Source organism: Phodopus roborovskii, unplaced genomic scaffold, assembly GCF_943737965.1.
Source record: "Phodopus roborovskii unplaced genomic scaffold, PHOROB, whole genome shotgun sequence".
Taxonomy (NCBI): domain Eukaryota; kingdom Metazoa; phylum Chordata; class Mammalia; order Rodentia; family Cricetidae; genus Phodopus; species Phodopus roborovskii.
The window spans coordinates 29037815-29048935 of record NW_026126459.1 but is presented as its reverse complement, the minus strand read 5'-3'; the positions used below and the strand labels follow the sequence as shown (position 1 = coordinate 29048935).

The 11121-nt window shown below is 36.1% G+C and overlaps 1 protein-coding gene across 1 annotated transcript in view; it reads right to left on the bottom strand.

The window, feature by feature from the left end:
* The window catches only part of Ankar (ankyrin and armadillo repeat containing), a 48576-nt gene that overhangs the window by 12621 nt on the left and 24834 nt on the right, over positions 1–11121 (bottom strand). Inside the window, exons 11-16 of the mRNA XM_051190165.1 lie at positions 8394–8635; positions 7198–7366; positions 3729–3970; positions 3403–3556; positions 3169–3330; positions 846–952 (exon numbers count right to left, since the gene is read on the bottom strand). Coding sequence (XP_051046122.1) covers positions 846–952; positions 3169–3330; positions 3403–3556; positions 3729–3970; positions 7198–7366; positions 8394–8635 — 1076 coding nt within the window. The remainder of the gene's footprint in view (positions 1–845; positions 953–3168; positions 3331–3402; positions 3557–3728; positions 3971–7197; positions 7367–8393; positions 8636–11121) is intronic.

The following is an 11121-nucleotide window of genomic DNA, read 5'->3' as shown; positions in this document are numbered from 1 at the left end:
ATTTGTAATTCAAACCAAAAGTGATTTGTAACTTATGCTTCCCTTTATTTCCCCATTTTTGTCTCCTGAGCAGCCAAGAATCTTATGATATCTTTTCTGGTAATGTGTTTGTAAAAGGAAATATTACTATCCCCTAGCATGTTAATCTCTTGTATTTTTTCTATTTCTTATCATATCCTGAAAAGCCAAATAACTTATGATATTCTTTTAATAATATATCTATAAAAGGAAATGTTACTATTCACCAACAACTTATTCTATACTTTTCTGTTTCTTCATCACTAACAGAGCCCCTGGAAAATTATGATATGAAAATGTGTTTTTTGTTTATTATAATTTCCTGCTTAGCCACTGATACAATTCCTAAATTTCTGTAGCTTTGGTAAAAAGGTTTGAATTGATGCTGGCATATTAAAGGCATTTTACTAGTGGGAGAAAGAGAGAATAACTCTCAAAGAATGCAGAGTAATTCCTTGTAATCCTGCCTTGAGAACACTGGCTGACAGCCACCCCATGCTATTTTGATTTGTGTTTCCTTGTTCTTGAGAAGCAGTGCCATTATTCCTACCCAGTGTTAAGAGTCACGGAGAAAGTGGGAAGTTTCTGTGAATACACAATGAAAGGCTAAGGAAAAATAATCAAAGAGTAAGTGCATAAGACTTTCATTTCCTATCAGAAGAAATTAATATTTACACATCAATATTTTCTACTTAAAACTTTTAGAATTTTGTTTTAAAAGTAAATTATTGTGCTTGGCAAACCTACATAGGATACAAATTATTCCTAAAACTGTTGTATATGTTACATTTAATATTTCAGAAAACACTTAAAACTTTAATTCATACCTTAATGTTAACTGAAGGGTGAGTTCTTAGTAATTGAATAAGTACAGGAAAGGCATTCTCCTCCACAACAAACTGTTGACTCATGGGATTACTCGTGTGGGCCACACCTGTAAAGCATAGGTCAATGAGGTCATGTTTTTGTTCCATTTTTTTTTTTTTTTAGTAGAGTCAAAGTCAAACTTAGCTTGATATTGGTTGATAAACTATCTTACAGTAAAATGTTTTAAAATGTACTATATTGCTAGTATTTCAATACTTCCTTTGATTTCTTTAAATGGCAGAATGAACATGGAAATTCATGATTAGAATTATAGATGGTTTTCTAAATGCCCCTCAACTGAAGAATGGATGGAGAAAATGTGGGACATTTACACAATGGAATACTATTCAGTGGAAAAATAAAAAAAAAAAATGGAATCTTGAAATTCAGAGGCAAATGGATGGAACTAGAAGAAACCACCCTGAATGAGGTAGCCAAGTCACAAAAAGACAAACATGGTATGTACTCACTCCTCATATATGGATTTTAGACATAGAGCAAAGGATCATCAGCCTACAATCCATACTAGTAGAAAGGCTAGGAAACAAGGACCCTAAGAGAGACATACATTGTCCCCCTGAGAAGGGGAAAGGGACAAGATCTCCTGAGAAAATTGAGAGCATGGAGGGAGGGGATAGGGAGTTAGGGGAAAGAGAAGGGGAGAAGAGGAGGGGAGAGGAGGACATGAGGGAGCAGGAAGATTGAGTCAGGGGAAGAATAGAGGAGAGCAAGAAAAGAGATACTATAATAGAGGGAGCCATTGTAGGTTTAAAGAGAAATCTGGCACTAGGGAAATGTCCAGAGATCTACAAAAATGACCCCAACTAATAATCTAAGCAATAGTGGAGAGGCTACTTTAAGTGCCTTTCCCTGATAATGAGATTGATGACTACCTTATATGCCATCCTAGAGCTTTCACACAGTAGCTAATGGAAGCAGAAGCAAACACCCACAGCTAAACAGTAGCTGAACTGGAATCCAGTTACAGAGAGGGAGGTAGTAATGAGCAAAGGGGTCAAGACCAGGCTGGAGAAACCCACACAAACAGCTGACCTGAACAAGGGGGAGCTCATAGACTCCAGTCTGATAGCTGGGAAACCAGCATAGGACTGACCCAGATTCCCTGAATGTGGTGTCAGTTGGGAGGACTGGGCAGTCTATGGGGCCTCTGGTAGTGGATCAGTATTTATCCCTAGTATATGATTGAACTTTTAGAGCCCATTTCACATGGAGGGATACTTTCTCAGCCTAAACACATTGGAGGAGGGCCTGGGCCCTGCCCCAAATGATATGACAGACTTTGAAGATCCCTCATGGAAGGCTTCACCCTCTCTGAGGAGCAGAAAGGAGATGGGATTGGGGTTGGGGAGGCAGGGGAAGAGTGGAGGGTGAGGTAACTGGGATTGACATGTAAAACAAGCTTGTTTCAATTTTAAATAAAAACCATTATTATAAAAAAGAAACAGTTCAAATTAAGCTAAAAAAAGAATTATGACACAGCACATAAATTTGAAAAATGCTACATTACTAAAGCATCATTGGTTAAAAATAATACATTCTTGTATTCAAGTTTTTTTATCTACAAAATGACTAATCACTGAGTTTAAATTTCTAGCTTTCATAAATTTCTAGTATATACTAAAAATAAACATTGTCTTCCTTTATAACATCCTATACTTTAAGCTGCATTATAGAACTAGAAAATATGGACTTTAAGATTTTTAATAACAAAAGCTTTTCATAATAGTAAGACATGTCTGCTTCTTGCACAGAAAGCCTCTTTTCTCTTGATTGCAGGAATAGTTCACAGCCTCTACCCTGAATTCTGCAGGGTCAGCAAAGAACCCAAATGTTATTAGTAGATCAATCATTAAAATTTCTGCAATTTTTTATGGACCCAAAAAGTCAATTCTTTTGCAACAAAGGCAACTTTCTATAAACAAACATTTTTTATATAAATAAACAAGAATTGGAAAAAGAGTAATTGAATGTTAACCTTAAGAAATGTATGGCTCTTGACATTTAAAAATTCTCTTAAAAATTTTTTTCTTTTAGTTCAAAGTAGTATGTGTTCATTGTCATCATTTTCTATTCTCAGAATTTGAGAGCAAGGCAAATATGGAATTCTTAATGTCACCACTTCAATTCACCAAGGTCTTGGAAAAGGCTTTTATAATTCTTTGAAATCTTTCATGGTGTGAACAGAGATAAAGAAACAAATTTTCTACTTCTGTACCTAAGACTTTTCTCATAGTAATTAAAAAAGCGAAACTGCATACAAACCAATACAAATGGATCCCACTGCTCTGATGACACTCAGGAGTGTGCCTTCAGCTATCTTATTAATTCTCAGTAAGCGAACCAGAGGTGCAATGCCGTTCCCTTCACATATTTGGTTTTGATGTATCCTGCTGTCCTTGCTGAGAGCAATGACTGCTTCACCTCCTGGTAAAGAACAGTAAGAGATGGGTATGGACTCCAGTGTCTACACTGAAGTATGCATAAAGAGTAACTTACCTACATACTGCATCTTAGCTGATGGAGACAAAAGCATGTTTATTATGAAGTTGTAGCCAATCTGTTCTGCCATATATTTCTGTTGTTTCAGTGTTTGTCCTGCCAAGGCCCAAAGTGCTATGGCTCCTTGCTCCTTAACATCTAATTGAAAGGCCTATTAAGACAAAAACATGTCATTCATTCAGTGAACATGTTCTGAACACATTGGGTATAGATATAATATTATATTGCATTGTAGAATTTGGCTTGATTTTCCAATCTCCAAATAGAATCCAAACTGAATTAAATCACCTAAACAGTTGGAAGGGGAATGATAAAATCCCTACCTTTAGTAGTTTTAGGAGATCTTTAGTTAATTTTCTTTCCAGAAATGCCTTCTGGATAAAAGGGTTGCAATTTGCCAAGGATTCCACAGCCATTGCACCTTTCACTTGGACACTGAGCTGCTTCCCTTTAAAAAGATCCACCAGGGGAGGAATGGCCCCTTCCATCGCTATAGCGTCCTGCACCTCCTTATTGTCACGGCCAACCTCAGCGATTGTAGCTGAGGACACTGCCTTCAGTGAATCTTCAAAAGAGTTGAGAGTAAGTGAACAAGTCATTAAAAATGTAAGTCTACTACATTGCAGGATAGTTTTCCATATTACAAAATCAGAGACATAAGTTCAAAGAAAATTTAGAAAATAAAAATACAAAAAACTCTCCAGATTCATCATTTAGATTTTATTTTGTGCATTACTTCTTGTACAGATACTTGGGCATATTTAGATAATTATGGACATATTCAACATAATTGTACTATAAACATAGTATCCAGAATTTTTGTTTACCATTGAAATATTTTCTCCATTCTTTTATGAACATAAAAGTCACAAATGTTTTTTAAATATTGTGTCAATATTTATATCACATTTTATTAGCCATTCACACTTTAAAAATATGTTGCTTCAAACTTTTTGCTATTTTAAATAATTGCAGGAGAAATTTTCTTAGCATGTATGTATTTATCAATACATTTTTCCTTTAGCATTGAGTATCTTTAATTACTGGAATAATTCTGTACATTTCAGTAAATTGCTTTCTAAAAGAATCAGTAGCATCTTATTCTTTCATAATCAGAGTTCAGGCATATAAATTTGACTTTTTCTTCTTGGATACATATATTATCATTACAATGAATACATAAAACTTGATAGACAAGGTGATATTTCATTTTATTTTGTTGTTAAACTTTACAGAAAACTTGTAAGAATGAGTGAGAGAACTCATATACTTGACCTGCATTCATAAATTTAATACATTAGTACATTGATTTTATATATTTATCTATCTACAACTTAGTTTTGTTATCTGTCTGTCTGTTTATTCTGCCCTGGCTAGCTTGAAACTCACTACATAGGCCAAACTTGCCTCAAACTCACTAAGATCACCTGCCTCTGCCTCCCCCATACTGGGACTGAAGGAGTATACCACTGTGCTAGGTTACAGTTTAGTTTTCTACATCTGTGATGGGAGCACAAAGGTCCTTTTGCCATGGATAACCAAGGAAACCAGGAATGATAAGGACACTGGATTGTCTTTCCAAAGGAGAAGATTAAGAATTGGAGGTGACTAACTGCCTGGTGATCTGCATTGTCTGTAGGGCAAGGCTTATCAAGACTGGGGGTACTATTAGCCCCTGGACTGGGGGTACTAATAGCCAAAATGACTATCTCTGGAATCCATCTTCTTGGAAGAAATCACATGTACTGTTTTTGGTTGGGTTTCATGGAATTATGCCTCCTTGTGTGCTGGGGATTGTATTATACCAAGACACTTTCCCCTCAAATTGTACTGTGTTTAAGTGTGAGGCAATAATGATATCTGTTTGATTCAGTCTGCTTGACCAAGTCAGGCTGAACTGACTTTTCCTTCTTGCCTCTTCGTGGTTGGCTTTGCTGCCCACACACGTTTGAGGCTATGTGTAGACATATACATGTACAATCAGTAGGTGAATACTTTTATCATATTATGTCTGCTATCCTGTAATGAGAGCATGCATTTCATTTATGATGTCTCTATAGATCCTATAATCTACAGTTCTTTTGTCTTTCTTTAACTTAGACTTTTTAAGGGAATATTCATCATTTATTTTAAACCTCAACTCAGGTTTGTTTAATGTTTATCATGATTCAAGATGCCTCCATCCAGAGCATTTAAAAAGTGGCATCATATTCTTTGATGATAGGTCATGTAATGTTAAGTGATGTTCATTTATTTTCATTAGTGATGTTAATTTTGAGTCCACAATTTAGTTGCAATACTGCTTAGTTACCATTACTGCCTTGCTTCTAACTAAAAAACAAAACAAAACAAAACAAAAAAAAAAAAACAAAATTGTACTTAATATTGTGTAAATAAACTGGATATGCCTTTAATCCCAGCACATGGGAGGCAGGGGCAGCTGGATCTCTGTGAGTTCTAGGCTAGCCTAGTCTACCTAGTAAGACATTGTCTCAATAATAATAATAATAATATAATAATAATAAATTCTTCATCAAGATTTGCCACCAATTGAACAGAAACAATTTTTCCCTGAAACAATCTTAAAATTTTTATAAAACATTAGTTTGCCAAATTGACCTTCCTTTCTCAAAAAGCAAAGTAACATAGATAAAAACCACAAACATACTTTGATGCTATTTTCTTAATACTCTATGACTGAGCCACCTGGCCCATAGCAAGGAGAATTAGTTGTTAAAATGCTGAAGTTGTGTGTAAAATTTATGCAGAGAGAAAAATAATGAAAATTTTAAATTTAATTGCTTCATACTCCTTAAAGTAAGAGACTAATAGAGACTCCAGTGTAGGAAAACAATGCTTTTATTTAGGTGTTAGATCTAAAAAAGGACTTATTTTAAATATTTATTTCTACTACTTTTTGTGAACTCATTTATTTTACTGTTATAATTATGGCTAGAAGTTAGAAAGATAGAGAGCCATGTTATTACATAGTGACACACTCCTAGGGCTGCGGGAGAAACACTTGAGTAAGCAGTGGGCATTTAGATAGTGCAGGTCTGTGGCCCAGCCAGCCCAGGGCGCCTAATGCTCAGCACTGATTAGTTCAGATATGAGTAGCCCCAAGGAGAAGATGCAATATTTCTCATAGTATAAACTGGTTGCTTCTTGTTTATATGAAGATATTAGTTCTTCTGAGACAGATGACAAAGCAAACAGGAACAAAAAGGGACACATATGTACCCATGTTCTTCCCCTTAAAAATGTAATGTTCATTCCGCCCCGTATGCTCACTTGGATGAGAGTGTTGTTATGGAACACAGGTGATCATTGGCAGCTGTTGCAGAAGCTGCCTGATACTTCTTGGGGCTCCTGGAATTGAGGTGAACTTGAGAAGCAGGTATCAGGCTCAATGTCTTCTGATTGCCTTGAATTTTGATATCAGATATAGAAGAGCAAATCTGAAGCTCTTGGTGTACATTGCAAAATAGCTCCCAATGATCAAAATACTCATGCAAGAAGAAATTTCCTCCTCGAACATATTATTTGCTCTATTTTCATTATCCATGTTTATATTTTATTTATGCAAATGTCTACTTAAACATGTTAGTATACTTTTGAGAGTCAATTATTTGTACCAATTTGGTAGTTTTGAGTTTTCTAGATATTTGGGTTATATTGTGTGCATAGATCCAGTGAAAGATAAATCTAAAATATTTGTTCCTAGATAAATCGAGATCATGCTTGCTTCATTTGGGAAATCTGGTCACTTTGAAACAGACAGGTGAGGCTCACCAGAATCAGAGCTCAGGAACCGGATGAGGTACTGGATGCCCTTGTGCTCTACCATTGCTCTCTGGTTGCCTTCATTCCCCATACATAACACCCGGATACAGTTCATCACGTTCACCAACACACTTTCTATGTCCAGGCTCAGGAGGTTTATCAGAGCTGGGATTCCATTCTAAAAAGAAACAAAATGGAATGTGAATTTTTGTTTAAATGTGCAATTTTGTTTAAAAGTCTGTAATCTTTCTGGAAACACATCCTTATTTAGGAGAGAACATGTTTGTAAATAAAAATGTCTAGTAAGTTAAGACACCTGAGTAATTACTATCCAGAAAAATACAATAGTGTGGCAGAACTAAGAAAAACACATAATATTTAATTTCTGACCCAATAAAGTGGAATGGCACTGCACAACCTAAGTGTACCAAATACATAGAGAAATTTTACCCAAATTCTGGCTAGTTGCTAGAATCAATTAACATGAGATTTAAGCAAGTAAAACTGCGTAACTGAAATTTGACTTGTGTGTAACTATATTTCCAATATATTTTCTAAAGGACTGATACTAGACACAGCAGTTAAAGTTTTTCAGAGAAGCTTTAAAAAATGTAAAAAGGCAAGTAGTAGGGCACAAAGAAAACAGAGAATATAAGTGTTTTTCCCCCATGAGGCATCCAAGGCAAAGAGCAGAAAGGTATATTTTATAATGTAGCTGGTCCAGTTCACATTGAAGAAACAATTATATGAAACTGAAGAAACATCAAGTAGCTTCACTTCATTTGTAAACATCTAAACGAAGATTTTAAAACATTAGTGGACACAACAGGGGAGGTTTTTTTTGAGGAAATACAACATAGCCAAAAGCGATTTTCTTCCTGTTCTTTCTGATACACAATTGGGATATATTTCTCAGAAGAACTAATATCTTCATATAAACAAGAAGCAACCAGTTTATACTATGAGAAATATTGCATCTTCTCCTTGGGGCTACTCATATCTGAACTAATCAGTGCTGAGCATTAGGCCCCCTGGGCTGGCTGGGCCACAGACCTGCACTATCTAAATGCCCACTGCTTTCTCAAGTGTTTCTCCCGCAGCCCTAGGAGTGTGTCACTATGTAATAACATGGCTCTCTATCTTTCTAACTTCTAGGTTAGAGAGTTGCAGCCAGTGGAAGTGATGCTTGAAAAAACAGTACTCACACATTTGGCAATAACATCCTTGTTTTCACACTTAGCGATATCATAGAGAATGACAGCACATCTAGAATGTAGTTCCGGTTCGTCAAATACCAGCAGGTTGATCAAAGCAGGGATGCCTCCTGCCTCCACCAAAGCATGCACTACACTTACATGGGTTGAGATATTACTCAGTAACCCAACAGTTTTACACTGCAGTTTTATTTTGGGATATTTTAATAGATTGATTAAGGCAGGAATGGTGCCTGTAAAGATAAGACTAAAATGAGCATTAACTTTGCTAGCAGTATTGAAATAATGTTCATGGTATGGCAATATAAATAATGACAGACAGTTCTACAAAATATAGAGTAACAACTTGAAGTGATATGGAAATAATTTAGTCTTACCTCCAAGATAGTGACTTTTGTTCTTTGCATATTTAACTTCATGTAACACATAATCATACACTTTATATCAATAAATATAAACCATCTTTAAACACCAAATTTTGGCCTACAGAATTGATACTTTGTTATGCAGAGAAAAACTCACTACGCAGTTCACCGTCTTCCTGTCTCAGCTTCCTAAGGTCTGGGATCATCATGCCTAGCTGATGGGCTTCGAGGTATTACATGGTAAAGTTCTGCTCTGGGTACTGATTTGTCTTAGTGTGGCAGTAACTGTTTAGCTATTTGAAAATGTTATCATACATTACCTTAAACCAAAAAGTGAAAAAAGTACTGATGTAGTAAAATGTGCCAGTAGCCTCATGTATTATAATTAGCCATTGGTCATGGTAAAAAATAGAAAACTGAATGCATGTTAGATTTATATCAGTCAGTTGATAAGAAACTACCCCATACAAGGCACACCAAGTTATGAAAAATGTGAGTGTAACTGAGGCTCATTTATTTACCTACCTGAAATGAAACTAACTATTGCTGACTTTTGGGGCACATAGAGCTTCCCTAAACATGTTTTTAATGAATTTAGTAAATTTAAGCTTGTTCATTCATCAGTATTCATGGGATGTTGTATGTGCCTCAATATGCACATTAGAGAGGTGGATACCATGCTGGGGAGGTGAGACATCCCCATCATTTCAGAAAGTGACAGTGGACAGTACTGCTCTCAGAACAAGTCCATATGGTTGATGCATTTGATTAGTGAAAAAACTGGGCCAGAGAAACCATGCAATTAATGTAATTTCTAAATGAAGAACTACTTACAAACCTGGCCTGACATTGTCTTCTAGTTTTCAGTTTAAGAAATAAATTGCACAAGTGTAGAACTGGAATAATTTGTAAGAAAGTACTCATAGCACTATGGTAATGGTTGCACTTAACAAGAGAGCCTCAGTAAAGGGCTGTCTGGATAGGTTGGTCTCTGAGCATACAGGTGGGGGTTGTGTGAATTACTAATGTTAAATGATATGGGAACTCACCTACTATGGGTGACACCATGACCTAGGCAGGGGATCCTAGACTGTAAGATTAGAGACGGGGTTGAGCATGAGGTAGCATGCATACAAGGATTAGCTTTGTTCTGCTCTTAACTCTGGATGTATGTGACTAGCTAATTCGGTCCCTGCATCCTTGACTTCCCTGTAATGGTAGACTGTAACTTGGAATTAGAAGCTGAAATAAATACTTTCTCCCCTATGTTGTTTTCTGTTAGGGTGTTTATCACAACCGATATTAAACTAGAAGAACCAGATACTATACTAGAAGGACTATCACGCTAAAGTTTTTATTACTTCTTAAATTTAAGGTTTTAGATAGAGTTCCTCTAAAATGTAAAGTTTTTTTACCATGTGAACTTTCACATGAAAAATAAAATATAAAGTTGACAAGTGGTCTCAGAGAAAAGAAAAAAAAGTTCAGTCAACTAAAAAGTATTCTTTATATAGTTAAAAACATATTTTAAAGTAACTTTGATTGCACATACTTGTAAACTAGCACTCAAAAGCTATAAGGCAATGGAATTCACAATTTGCACTGCCAAAGTGGCCAAGACCCTGAGAATAGATAGGTCATGGACCGTAGGGGAAACCTACCATTATTCTTCTGCTAAAACCACATAACAATAAAATGACTCCTAATGACATTCTGCTATACTCATAGATCAGTGCCTCATTCAACCCACATCAGAAAGCTTCTCCTCAAGGTAGATGAGAATGAACACAGAGACCCACAGCCAGACAGTGTGCAGAGAGTGAGAGACTTTAGAGCACTCAGCCCTAAATGGGATGTCTCCATCAACCCCCTCCTCTAAGGGCTCAGGGATCTACATAAAAGAGGAGGTGGGAAGATTGTAAGAACCAGCCATCCCTAAACAAAGGGCCGTTTGAATTTGACACCCACTGGTAAAGGGGAAAATCAGTTTTCTCCAGTGGAATATTAATAGGTATATCAGGCCCAGGAGTAGCTGGCCAACATAAAAAACAAAACAAAACAAAACAAAAAACTCTGTGGTACTTTTGGGAACTTTTTGTTTCCTTTTGCTTTGTTTTGAGATTGTTGTCTTATCAGACTTTTGCCTGTTTGTTTTGATTTATGCTTTTGTGGGATTTTCATTTCTTGATTTGTTTTTGTTTCTTAGGTTTTGGGTAGGGAGGTGGGGGAAGATCTGAGAAAAGTTGAGGAGGAGAAAAGCTTGACAAAATATATTGTATAAATTTTAAATAAAAAAAAAAAGGCTGAGATGCCTTAATGCTTGGGAGAGGGGCAGAGGGGCCTGGCCCTGCCCC